Here is a 14,613-nt window from a genome sequence, read left to right as displayed (position 1 = left end):
CTATATCTCTTACTACGTAGCGGTCATTTTGAAGTTTCTTATGAACAACATATGGGCAGAGTTACGGATAAGTTCCAAATCCCTCCCCTCCAGGCCTGAAATGCATTCGTCTAAATATTCTGTCAGCTTATCGACAGTTTCACCCCTTTGGTTTATGCCAAATAAAGCTTGGCTTGGAGTTAGTCCTATTGATCTATTAACTGAATTATTTATTGCGAATTCAATTTTTAGAAGTTGTTTTACCCAATCAGCATGTTCTAAAGGATCGCTTAATTTTGCTAACATTCCTACGAGGCTTCTGTTAATTCTTTCAACTTGTCCATTCGCTTGTGGCGAATGCACAGCTACTTTAACATGGGTAATATTTTTGTTATTTAAATAATTTTCAAATTCTTTAGAGGTAAAACAAGTTCCTCTATCTGTTATGCATCTATTTGGTCTACTATAGTATTCAAAATATTTATTTAATGCGGCTGTAACCTCTTTTGTACTGGTTGTTAGTACTGGATATAATTTAACATACTTCGTAAAGGCATCAACAATTACCAAAATATGCTTGCGTTTTGACTGAAGTGATGGTAGTGGGCCTAAATGATCTAGATGTATGGTATGAAATGGTTTGGGGTGTTTAGGTATGTTATATAAGTTTCTATTCGTTTTTTCTGGAGCAGAATACATGATACATTTTATGCAATTTTTCTTAACATTGTCAATTTTTCTTTTCATATCTGGAAACCAATAATTTCTTCTTATTTTATGATAGCATTTTTCCACGCCTTGATGCCCTAATTGTTCATGTATAGATCTAATTATTTCTTTTTCCAATTCTTCAGGTACATATAGAAGTAAATTTTTTTTTTCTTTCCTAAAAACCACACCATTCTCCATTACGAACTTTTCTAGTTCTTCGTTTTGTAATCGGTTCTTCAAACCCATAATATCTTCATCTCTGTTTTGCATTACTTGCAACTGAAAGTCTAAGTCTTCGCTGTCAATAACAGCAACTAAATTTTCATTTACCATTTCGCTTCTGCTAAGAGCATCTACGTGTGGCATTTTCTTGCCAGCACGGTGAGCTATTGAATAATTATAGTTTTCTAACTCTAAGGCCCATCTAACAATTCTATTATTTACTAATTTCTTATTTAATGTTAGTGTTAATGAATTGCAGTCGGTTATAATCTTAAATTCTGTTCCTTCTAGATATACATGGAACCTACGGAGTGCGTAAATCACTGCTAAAGTTTCTAATTCAAAGCTATGGTACCTGCTTTCTGCGTCAGAAGTTCGTTTTGAGAAGTATGCAACTGGATGAAACTGTTTATCATCTTGTTTTTGAAATAAAATGGCACCAAAGCCATGAGAGCTGGCATCGCAATGTAACTGTGTCTCTCTATTGCTGTTGTAAATTGATAGTACCGGACTTGTTATTAATTCTTTCTTTAAGTTATTAAACGATTGCCTACATTCCTCATTAAAATCAAATTTGGAATTTTTCTTAAGCAGGTCATATAGTGGTCGAGCTATTATTGAAAAGGATTGCACAAATTTTCTGAAATATGAACATAAACCGACAAATGACTGAAGTTGTCGTTGATTTTTTGGGTCAGGAAAATTTCTTATAGCTTCGACATGGCTCTCTGAGGGTTTGATTCCTTGTGATGAAACAATATACCCGAGGTATTCTATTTTGCTGTGCACAAATTTACATTTACTTAGTTTTATCTGAAGTCCGAATTCTGCTAATCTGTTTAAAACTTTGCTTACAATTATGAAATGTTCCTCTATTGTTTTGCTTCCAATTACAATATCGTCTAAATAAACTATAATTTCTGAATTCTCAATAAAATCTCTTAGGATTTTTGTAATAAATCTTTTGAAAAACAGCTGGGCCATTTTTTAGACCGAAAGGCATTTTTAAATATTCATATTGGCCATTAGGTACCACAAACGAGGTATATTTTATGGATTCTTTTGCCATTTTTACATGGAAAAATCCCGATTTTAAATCCATTAATGTAAATATGTTCTTACCCCTTAAGTATTCTAAACAATCTTCAATTAGTGGCAGTGGGTGATTATCTCTAAAAATATGTTTGTTCAGGTTTCTGTAATCTATACACATTCTAGTTTCTCCCGATTTTTTCTTAACAAGAACTATTGGTGATGCATACGGAGTCGCTATGTCTAATGATTTTCTTATCGAGCCAGTCTTTAATTATATCATTTACTTCATTCTTTTCGGCAAAAGACAACCGTCGTGGTGAACAGAAAATTGGTGTGTCTGTTTTTATTTCTATTTTTGCCTCATAATCAGTGTCCAAAAAATTTGCTAACGGTTTTTGTATGTAATTATTTTTTATCATTGTTTCCCATTTTGTTATCCAATCGCGGGATAAGTTTGGGTTAATATCTAAGGAATCACCATCACTTTTTGTGATATTACACATTTCTCTAAATGCTCTACCTACAATGTCATCTGCCTTTGTCTTTTCCAATATATTTAAATTATGCCTGTTTTTTAATTGACTTTCTGAAAAGTCATTTTTATTTGTGTGTTTAATACACAGAGAAATATTGAATTTTTGTAAAAAATCTCTGCCAAATATAATTGAATATGATAAGTAATTGTCTGGTACAATTAAAAAATTTAAGGTAATTATCTTATTTTTATATTGAACTTTTGCATTTGTAGTTCCGCAATACATTATATTTTTACGTCCCAGAGTTACATACTGCGACATTTTATTATCATGTAATTGGATCTTAGGATTAGCAGATAATATTGCCGACCGCTTTACAAAATTAATAAGGCTACCCGTATCCAGCAGACATAGAAAACAGTCAAATTTAAGTTCAGGTTCGCAATCGGTATTAAAAGCAACACTTACCTTTTCTTCAAATTCTACTTTTTCATAATCGTCATCATTATTAGCAGCAAAGTTTACAGATTTTTTCGGACAGTCACTGTGCACGTGATCGAATTTGCCGCAGGTGAAACAGGACCCTCTTCCACGTTTTTCCTTTTTACAGTCAACAGCATAGTGGCCATATCCCGAACAATTGAAACAGCGTACAGGCTTGTTTTGCACGTTTGAATGATTTTCATTAGTAGCATTATTGTTAACCACAGGAAAATCTCGTTTAGCCTGTGATTTCTGAAACGGTCGACTTATCATGTTTTTTGCATTAGTAACTTCCGTAATTTTTTCATATTTTAGTAGCAGTTTTTTAAGCTCTACTATTGATGTAGCTCCATAAAGCATAACTACATTTGTTGATCTGTCTTTAAGGCCATTTATGATGTATTCAATTAGTTCTTCCTCCGACACAGGTGCTTTGCTCGCAATGTTCTGCATCGTTATCACATAACGCAGTAGCGATTCATTTCCTTTATCCCAGGCGCGTGTTTATGTTAATTGATATGTGATTTTGCATCTCCATGATTCTTATTTGATTTTCCAGCAGTTTAACACGTAACTTAAGTTCATCTGTGTCAACTGAAGTGTCTACATTGCCGGTGTTTACAGCATGTTTGATTTTAGCTGTGGTTTCACTGCACTGATTTTCATTGGCATCACTTTTATCGAGTTTTGTATATGTCACAATAGCGGCATTATTATTGTATGTATTGGTGGCGTCACTTTTGTCATCTGAAGTCGCATTTGCTATTACTATTTCTGAAGTTGCATTTGCTAATATTGTTGAATCGGACCGCTCGTCCACTTCATCAATAACACCAGCAACTAATTTTTTAAGTTGACTTAATGTTGCCGTGTCTGGAAATGAAATATTCATATTTCGCAATGTCTCGATTATTGCAGCTCTTGAGCCATCAGCCATTATTTTATTATTATTTTTTTTTTTTTTTTTTTTAAACTGATTAATATATATATTGTAGATTTGCGCAATTTAACGCGAACTTAATTCTTATTTGTACGCACGCTATTGTCGCTAGAATAATTTATTTATCTCCACGTGAATTTTACCCCACACCTGATATTGTAGTAATAAAACACAACCGCTTCATTTAGTTTCTTATTACACACTGCTTGATTCTTTATTTGTTATTCTTTATATTCGTTAGTCATCAATAGGGTTGCCAGCCATTTATATTTATTCTTTAATTCTACTACATAATTCAATTTTCTAAATAAAATAGAATTTATCTGGTTCGCTATATGCAAATACCGGATTTAATACTCGTAGACTATGGTTTTTTTTTGAATGAAGCGAAGCACAGACCTTTTCAATTACCGCGGACTACGCAGTAGACGCAGGAATATGGAGTATTAATTACGATCCCCCAGCGTATTTAATTTACTAAAAAGCAAGCCGCAGACGCAGGAATATGGAGTATTAATTATGATTCCCCAGCGTATTTAATTTACTAAAACACAAGCCGCAGACGCAGGAATATGGAGTATTAATTATGATTCCCAGCGTATTTAATTTACTAAAACACAAGCCGCAGACGCAGGAATATGGAGTATTAATTATGATTCCCCAACGTATTTAATTTACTAAAACACAAGCCGCAGACGCAGGAATATGGAGTATTAATTACGATTCCCCAGCGTATTTAATTTACTAAAACACAAGCCGCAGACGCAGGAATATGGAGTATTAATTATGATACGAACTTACCAATATTTTATTACTTCCTCTGTTACTCAGGTCTTCAGTGTTTCCGCTCCTACTAGTATCCGTCAAAGCCACGTGCCAGTTAATACCTTCGACGGAGATTTCTCATAGGGTACTTTTGAAGCCTTCTATGAGATGTCTCTATCTGGCAACTTTTAAAGCTCCCAGACCGGTATCCTGTGCGTGCAATGGCTCCACAACTGTTATCAATTATCGGCTGCAAGTCTGCTCTAACCTCGGTCGCTTCAGCAAAAAAACTCGTCCACTCTGCTCGCAGGTGATATTCAAAAAGAGGCCGATTTCACATTTTTGTCCCCTTTTATTCGATCTTGTCGACGCTTTTAGTCCCGCTAACTGGCTTGTTTATTTCACTTGTGTATTTTTCATCTAAGAATTGTTTTTGCATGTTTTGCAAAATTGCATTAAGTTCTCGGTTGCTTGCTGGTTTACTCCCATTGTGTGTTTTTTCATTAGATTTATTTTTGCATGTCTACGTGACCATTCCATGCTTGTAAAAAAAATATGTTAGTTTTGTCTTTACTTGTTTACTTCACTTGTGTATTTTCTTCATCTAAGAATTGTTTTTGGGTCGTCTAAGAAAATTGGGTCGTTACAATATTAATAATACACACTTTTGCGTCTATTACTTCTAAATTTGCGTGCTAGGTACTTCGTCATTTTGAGCAATTGATTCGAAACGTCACAGTACTCTTTCTTTCACGGCTCCTACTTCGTTAGTATTCACATTAATATTTCGTTGAAAACGCGCATTGAAAAATATTGCTTCTCTTAAGAATAGCATTAAAAATGTAATATTCTATAATCTAAATACAGCAATTTCCCTATTTATTTAGCTTTTGTAATTATCCTGACATCTTTTCGTCTTTTTATTTTCGTTTACATACATTAAGACCGAAAAGCTTTCGGAAATTCTCATTTAAAATTCGCGCGCTGTATATTTTCCGATATTTTAAGTTTATGTAGTTTGGCAGCACTGTCCTTAATTACTATGCCAAAAATGAGCGCGATCTGTCAGACAGTTCGTTTACGGCAGCTGTTGAAACCAGTTCACCTCAGTAGGGCGTTGCGAAAAAAACAATGGAAAAAAATATTGAACAAAGAGTTTGCATCAAATTTTGTGTTTCGAACGAAATTTCGTGTGCAGAATCGTTGCGAATGCTACAAAAGGCTTATGGGGAATCAGTTTTATCGAAAACTCAAGTTTATGAGTGGTACAAAGCCTTCCAGGACGGTCGTACGACCGTCGAAGACATTTCGCAACGCACTACTGAGGTGAACTGGTTTCAACAGCTGCCGTAAACGAACTGTCTGACAGATCGAGCTCATTTTTGGCATAGTAATTAAGGACAGTGCTGCCAAACTACATAAACTTAAAATATCGAAAAATATACAGCGCGCGAATTTTAAATGAGAATTTCCGAAAAACTTTTCAGTCTTAATGTATATATATGATATATAATAAATCTTAAGATCTGATAAACCACCGTTAAATTAAATATATAAGTATGTTTTGTATTAGAAAGGTAATAACATCCATTTAAGTTTCTGGTAGATACACACTTTTCCCATTTTCAAAACATTTTGCTTAAAAAACGTTTAGTATATTTGAAAATGCATCACTAATGGTAAATGAATGATATATATACCTATTCACTCACTTAAGAAAGTGTGTTTACTTGAGGTCAATGACTCTAGAATCAAGAGCATATAAGACTGGACAAGAGAGAAAAAAATGGCTTTTTGGATGTGAATGACAGTTTCTAAAAAATTTAGCCAAGTTAAGATAAAATTCCAAATGAGATAAAAGCAAACTTTTTGGAGATGAGATGATATACATATTTCATACTAATATGAATACGAATCTAGAAACAATTCATAATATATATACGCGTCAAAATATATTGTTAACCTTATACGAGTATATAATTCAAGCCTCGATGAAAATACATCTCACCAAATTAGAATCTATATTTCGACTTGAATGTATATGTATAGGCATGGACTCTTTGTAAGGGCTATAAGGCTTTTAAATTACATACATTGAGTTCTTATATATGAAACATATAAATAAGTGTGACTAAATCGTATTTCTATTTTTTATTTGACCGATAGATTGACTTTATCGTCATTAATTGAGTTTTTTGTTTATATATCTCCTGAGGTGTCATAAACGCTTTCATGATAAAATGGGTTTGTCTTCAAATAATATATTTTTTATCTCTGTACCGATGTGGTACGAAATATTAATAAATAAATAATGTTTAGAATAATATATTATGTATTTTTACAAATTAGTACATACCTTACATGAGTTTTGTGAATGTTACAATATTTCCAATATCCAATGTAATCGTATCATTTTCAAATCGTATCATAGTCATCATTTCTTAAGAATTCTTTATTAATTCCATTGAATAGACTGATTTGAAATAAATGTCACAAAATAATGTGTATGAAAAGTTACATCTGAAGTTAAATTCGAGAGTAGATAAATAGAATATCTGATGGAAAGGGATCATTTTCACGTATAGTTTTTTTAATACATGATCTTTTGTAAGAAACAAAAATGTATAAAGCAACAATCGATGTGTTTCTACCTCTTTTAATGTCAGCCATTAATCACTTTCTTTACCCAACGAATTTAGAAGATGACTGTAAGGTGTTTACACCGATTATCATAAACCAATTTGTATTGCAGTTATGGATGCATTTGCTATACGAGTGGGAAGAATTTAAGTCTGTTGTAATTATTTTTTTATTAGCAGTTGAAATTGGTTTTATGGAAGAATAATTGGTGAGTATCTTGTCGATAAAAAAGCACTATATTGTAGAAAAGGTTCAAACTTCTCCTGCAGGCTTTACTCTCGTTTAAGGTAAGGTCTTAAAAAAAATTTTTATCATGATCAGATACATTCAGTTTTTTATCTTTATATTTAACTTCTCATGTGAAATATATGTGCATAACTTTTAATTCTAATGTTTTATTCTAGTTTTGTTGTACATCTACTGAGTTCTATTTAATTTTTTTAGAAACACTAGTGTAGTGTCTCTCACAAGGTAATATTTATCCAAGGACTATCCTCAAAAAAAATATTTGTTATCTCTTTCATATTTTAAGATAATAAGAAAGAGAAGATATTGAGAATTTTTTTTCCCTGTTTTTATGTAGTTATTGGGAAATTATTGGTTTGTCTTTGTCACTTGTTTTTTGGTCCTTTTAGCTAGAATGAGGACTTTTGCATATATCGTACTTACAGCTATATAAAAACTATAATCAACATTCCCGAAATCAGTACAATTAAAAGGCTTAGGAACTCTTATATTTATATATATATATATATACATATACTCAAGAAAAAACTTATTAATACTAATGAGGGTTTGCATTGCAGAACCTACTTTTAAGAAAAAATTTTGTCTAACTGATTGTAATTAAGAATACAAATTTAATTGAATTATTGAATGGAGTTCAAAATCAGGAATTAAGTCTTGGGGTTCATCTGATAGGCAGTTTATAAAGAAGATGTCTTTCGGATTACTTTTAAATTTATTTTCTGCCATAATCATGTTTTACTTGTAAAAATGAAAAATTTTGTCCGATTCCAATTGAAACTTCTTCCTAATAAGTATTTGTATAAGTATTTCTTTGAAAGAAGAATTGATATGTATCAGATGGAACACTATCTGAAGCATTCGTTGGATGAGAAAACATGTTAATTGATTGTGATTGTGTTGTTTAGATAAAAGAAACGTTGTTCGACAGATTGTTTTCATGTGGTGATTATGTATAAAACATATCATTCAACCTCGAGTTAACGAAGTCGCAATCAAACTCGTTACAATTATGTTTGGGTTTTGCAATTTCAAGAAATTGGTTTTCACCACCCGAAACTGGTAGGGGGATGCACTTTTGTTTTGATAATCCATATCGAATATCGTGATGAATAGTTATAAGTTTCGCAAGTTAAGTTTTGTTGTTTACCGAAAACAACTTTGAAGTCACCAAAAAGTCAACTCGAACACATATCGATTTGAAATAGCAAAACGTGTTGTGTAGTACCTTTTAAAATAACTAAAAAGATTATTTAATGAAAAAAAAAATTGAATAATTATTTTTAAACACAAAGCAAACATAGCTTAAAAACAAAAAGGAAAATTTGATCAACAAAATGTAATAATGAAATCGTTCTATTCTTTGGCAAAACAATTACCATTTTCCATTTTCGTTCCAAAAGATATTTGCAAAATTATGCCGTTGCACAAATTATAGTGAATATAATCAATAACTGAACGAAAATCAATTAGGAAATAAGTCTGGAAAGATGCCAAGGGACATTAGCGCCAAATCACTTACTAAAAAGGAGTTGCCGAAGAAGGTAGGGAATAATGTTTATAGCACTGAGTGAAGATAACTTCAACTAATTTCGTTTAAAATTTATATTCTTCAAAGACTCCATCACCAACAGGTTTAGTAACTAACAAAACCACATTGAAAGCTAATAAAACCATTAGTAAGAGAAAAACATCAAGGAAAGACATTGATGGCGCGAGTACTACTCATCACGGCAATACTGGAAGTAATAAAAACGTCATTCGAAAACTTCAGATTGCAACACCAAATTTAAAAGATATTGGATATAAAATAGAAAATATACAGAGTCGTCTGCATCAAGCAGGGGAAGAGATGTTGGAAATAAGAAAAGTTCAGCAATTCGCAATAAACGAAGTAAGATTTTACAACAACAGACTTAAACGTCTTGCGTCCTATGAAAAAGAGAAACACCGAAACATCGTAGAAGATAATGGAATTGTAGTACAATCTAATACCAATTGCTCTGAACTCCCAGCATCATCAAACAAATTACTTGAAAATGTGATTAAGTCATCCAAATCCAACTCCTCAACTAAAATTTAAGAGAAAGCATAGTGAAAAAGTTGTATCGTAAGTGAACTCAGACAATACATGGGTTGTGTGAGTATTGTGATTACCTCAGTCTGTTTCTATAACACTACAGAAATTATCCATATGTTTGTCTGTTGAGAGGAATTCGAGGTTTAGCCATGGATAGACAGCTACATTTCGATGGTTGATGGTTAGATTCTGATGATTATACTGATTATGTCAGTAGCTTCAGTATTCGACACACTTTTTTCCGAGATTCAGATTTTTACAAGACGTTTTAAACCTCTCTGAATATCAAGAAAATTATCACCTGGGTCTAGATTAAGTGAGTTACGTTCATAGTCTAATAGTACGAAAGAAACTTCAATTAACTGTCAGTTGAAAAATATCAAATATTTCTTTACCAACCGCTTCATTTGAAAGAGTAAATCATTTGGCTTTATCTAGACAAACATTTAATTTATTGTTCATTCGATCCAATTCATGATATAGTTTTTGGGTAAATTTTTCTAAAATATCCGGAACTACTAAAATAAATAACAATAATACTTTTATTTGAAAATAACAAATTTGCGTATGGGAAACATTTATTTTCAGGAACAGTGTAATAAGCGATTTAAAAAGTACCTTCTATATATCAGAAAAAGATATATTCGCTGACCAAACGATAAGAGTGTTCTGAATCACAAACTTTACATGGTTTTTTAGTGTAAATTTAAATCTGTTCAACAAAATCTGTAATTCAGTTTATTTTATTTTCTAATAAAACTGTAGCAAAATTATGATGTTAGACAAATTTTGATAAAACGATAAATAAATCGAACCTAAGTACATTTGTTATATGGTTGTCTTGATATGTGTAAGAATATTCTCAGAATACTGTTATCGAAAAAGGTAAGCAGTGAAATTCAAACTGATAGAAGTTCAGTTTAAAACGTATATTCGTAATGCATAGAACTTCTCAGAGGGCTTCATATTGATAAGTTTCAAAAATACTGTATTGTCAAAAATTTATTCTACTATTAGTGCATCTGAACCACCAGAGAAGAAGGTTGATGCTGTCTCATGTTTTCATTTGCATAAAAATATCTGTGGTGTTAGTATAAGTACGTGTTTATCCATTGATGAGGATTAAAGGAAAAATGAAGTCCTAGAAAAATTTTAATATATAAATTGACGGGTATTCAGAACATTCAGGATATTCAAATAAATGTTCAAAAGTTGTGTTTAATAAAATAGAAGAAGGAATAATGAGGATGGAAGTAGTGCAACAAAATGAACTTGAAAAAGAAGACTGCCTAAAGTACAAACCGAATAATATCCGTGTGGAACTATTTCACTAAACTTTCGGGAAAACAAAACAATAGGTGCTAAAGATATATAATACTACATAAAACAAATTTATTAGTCTCTTTTTGATTTTTTAGAAGGTCTGTGGTTTTTACCTAAATACCTATAACAATTCGCATTCAAAATTTAAAATAAAAACGGACAAAGACAATCTGATGGCTTGATTGATGATGCCTGTAAGTAAGGTGCACACTTTAGGACCATACACTTTGCTTAGATTAGCGAATGACTCATTTATTGGAATGCAAATTCCTTTATTGGATTGCAAATTCCTTCACTTTAAATTTATATTAAATGTGGTCTGAACCTCTACTTATTAATATGTACTTAAAAAGAATTTAATAAGCCAACTTTGTAAGAATCGCATACGTTTTATGTACCAAATATATTTTTTTTTCGCATTTCGTTGAGTAGGAAGTATCCGAAACTTGTAATATGAAAAATCAGTGTTAATCATACCTCGCTATGCAATAATTATTGGCAAAAACTTAATCGAATGGCATAGACTAAGTACTATACTAACCAGCTATACTTTATGTAATATTTTTCTGTACGCGAAATAAAAACAATCATTTCACGATACATGTTTTGAGTCAACTTTGGTCATTAGATAAAACCTATTGACTACTGACAATACCTCTATCAGTCTTCTAACAATTTGATCAAATGATCAAGACACCCGTGCTAAGTGGAGTCTGTCAGTAGCACAAATGTTTAAATATTTCAATGAAAAAAACCGCAGTTATATTTTTTTTATTTCTGTGTGAAGATGAAGTCTATTACTAAATAATTTCAGTTAAAACTAAGTCTATGGATCTCTCTTTTATATGCTTGATACATGTATTTGTTAAAGAAAAGAACATTGAGTAATAATAAAAATAAAAAAACAACAATATATATCGTGATAAGGGCATGTCAAGTATATATATAAATCGTTTAGGTACATAAATTTGCATAAACTTTATTCATAATACGAAGAGAATCGTTTCAAATTTTTTTTTCTATATGTCTTTAAAAAAAATCTATTTTTAACTCAAACGATATTACCTAACGATACCATAGCGTCCCACATTACTATGTGTATATACTATTACATAGTATATAGTGTATCAATATGTTATATTCCAAATATACGAAATAGGCACAGAAAGAGATGACTCATTACACAGTGAGTCATTATTGATGTCTGAAAAGAGTTTCTAACTTACGAAACCAAGAACAGTTACCAAAGAACCGATTTAGTATGCAGGGTTATTAATCTATTCGATCAAAAGTAACTTCATTTACGGTCATCCGACTGACCAACGGTGAAATGCCGTTGCAACCGCTTTATTTGGAAGACCAGATCATTTGCAGTTATCAGTATCTGAAATATTTAAACTATTCTTATTTAACTTGATTTAATACTATTCTTGTCTTTCAAAAGAAAAAAATTTCTAAAGCATCAATAATGTTTACATAAAAAGGACCATAATGGAAAAGTTAATACCTGGGAATAGCGAAAGGAGCTGTTTCAAAAGCACCTTCTGTACGCCGGTGAAAATGTATTACAAATGGTCTAATAATAAATTTACTATGTACGAGTGATAAAAACACAATCACTTAATTAACAAAGTAAACATAGTTTATTAATGTGAGTTTATGTGTGATTATCAAAATCTGTAATTCAGTTTATTTTATTTTCCAACAAAATTGTTCACATTTTGGTCCCGTAAAATTTAATCAAAATTATGACGTTGCAAAAATTTTGGTGAAACTATAAATAAATTGAACTGAAATTCATTGGTTAAATCCAGATTGTAAAAATGTCAAAGGAAATTTCAAAAATGCGATTGCCGAAAAAAGTAAGTGATCATATTAAACTAAATACTACTAAAGTTTAAATCTTATATTCGCAATACATAGAGCTTCTCAGATAGCTTCATATTGGTAAATTCCAAGAAAACTGGAATGGCGAACGTTTATCCAACTATTAATACCTCTGAAACACCAAAGAAGGGCAATGATGCTTGCTCATCAGTTCAATTGCATAAGAATATCTGTGGTGATGGTTTAAATACGTGTTCATCTATTTATGAATATGATGAAGAAAGTGATGTCCTAGACAAACTAATAATATCGAAATTGATGGTTTTTCAAATTCAAATAAAAAATTTAATAAAGCTTTCGAAAAAAATAGAGAAGGGAATATTGAGGATGGAAGCGATGCAATGCAATGAATCCAGTACGTAAACAATATGTCCTGAGAAGAAGAGGAGTACCGAAAGACCAAAACAGATTCAGTCTAGCAAGTGGTCGTGTTGAACTCTTCAATTAAAATTTTGGAGAAAGTATATTGAGAGGTATTTTAGATACAAAATATATTAGCAAATATGTTTAATATTCTTAATCTTTAAGGAGGTCTATTGCTTGTAAGAGCAGATGAAGGGAAACCATTTACAAGATTGTCAGATGATTAACCCTTTGATTGTTCATGTGCTGGTAATCATAAGAAAGCAAATAATATAACTTTGTGGACTGTATACTTTACTTGGGGACACTACTTATTTCCTTATTGGAAATACGGAGTTGAGGTCATTGGTTTGTATTGATGGCATGATTTTTAAAATGACAGAAGAATGTTTTTCTGCGAGGTGTTGACGAAACTAGTGATGAAACACAACATATGACAAGTTCACACATAATTGTTAGTTTTGGCAGTTTAAAATCTCAGTTTATTTTGTTTATTTTAAAATTAAAACGTTTAACTTACAACTTACCACATTCTAGTTTATTTGTTTATTTTGCACAATTTCTGATGATGGTGATGAGGATGTCTATTTTTTTAGATTTATTCACAATTCAATCTTCATCTTTCGAGTGATATATAGTTTAGAAATATATTTTTATATTTTGTTTTTAGTGATAGTATGTTTGATTGTTTATAGAACAAAACTTCTGGATATTTTGTTAAAATATGTCGTACGCCTTAGTTGGTACCCAATTTATCTCTGACCTAATACTGTAGTCAGAATTATATCACTTCTTTTAAATGACAATAGCCGTAAATTATTCTTTCAGACTTGCAAGAAAATAGCTTTTAGTCTGGTTGATATAAATAGGCATCTCTTTTAAAATATATTAAATGCATTTTTTGATATATGTTTTTTGTTGTGTTAAGTATAATATAACATATAAAATCTTAAGTAGTTATCGATGTTGAGACTAACTCAATTGTGAAATTTTGGACTTTTAATATAAGTAAAAAGTTCATTGCTTGAGACTATAAGGTCCATAAGATTGATTAACTGGTTTGTGAAATTGTACGAACAAAAGGGAATTTTTAAAAAAACAACATAATATACATAAAATTTTATAAAATAGAAAGAATATAAAGAAAGAAAGAATATGAAAGAATATAAAATTAAATCAAATAATATTCAATAAAATAATAAGAAGGTTTCGAATAGTATTAAATTGCAACAGCAAAAGTTTTAATTATTTTTTATTAATTGAGTTTTTGGATGACCATACAGTTGTTTCGAGTATTGCCAAATACCTACAATCAGATGTTTTATGGAATTAATTCCTATATATAATTATTGGTAAATAATTTTTTGAAGACTGCAAGTACCACAGGTTGGAAGCTCAAATATATAGATTACTGAGTTTCTAGATATATTTTTCTTTTAAAAACATCTTGGTGCTCTATGACT

At 31.1% G+C, this 14,613-nt stretch overlaps 2 protein-coding genes across 2 annotated transcripts; both read left to right on the top strand.

The window, feature by feature from the left end:
- The first annotated feature begins 8,822 nt into the window (after positions 1–8,822).
- On the top strand, positions 8,823–10,401 carry LOC119684910. Its single transcript, XM_038099047.1, has 2 exons — positions 8,823–9,041; positions 9,116–10,401. The coding sequence occupies exons 1-2, from the start codon at positions 8,988–8,990 to the stop codon at positions 9,578–9,580; spliced, it is 519 nt and encodes a 172-aa protein (XP_037954975.1). The 5' UTR covers positions 8,823–8,987; the 3' UTR covers positions 9,581–10,401.
- A 2,173-nt stretch (positions 10,402–12,574) lies between these two features.
- Positions 12,575–13,676, top strand: LOC119682404. The gene is made up of 3 exons (XM_038095836.1): positions 12,575–12,762; positions 12,824–13,260; positions 13,316–13,676. The coding sequence occupies exons 1-2, from the start codon at positions 12,724–12,726 to the stop codon at positions 13,148–13,150; spliced, it is 366 nt and encodes a 121-aa protein (XP_037951764.1). The 5' UTR covers positions 12,575–12,723; the 3' UTR covers positions 13,151–13,260; positions 13,316–13,676.
- Positions 13,677–14,613: the final 937 nt, after the last annotated feature.

The sequence above is a fragment of the Teleopsis dalmanni genome, chromosome 2 (assembly GCF_002237135.1).
Source record: "Teleopsis dalmanni isolate 2A chromosome 2, ASM223713v2, whole genome shotgun sequence".
Classification (NCBI taxonomy): domain Eukaryota; kingdom Metazoa; phylum Arthropoda; class Insecta; order Diptera; family Diopsidae; genus Teleopsis; species Teleopsis dalmanni.
Note: the sequence above shows the minus strand (reverse complement) of the source record. Positions and strands in the feature narration are given on the sequence as shown.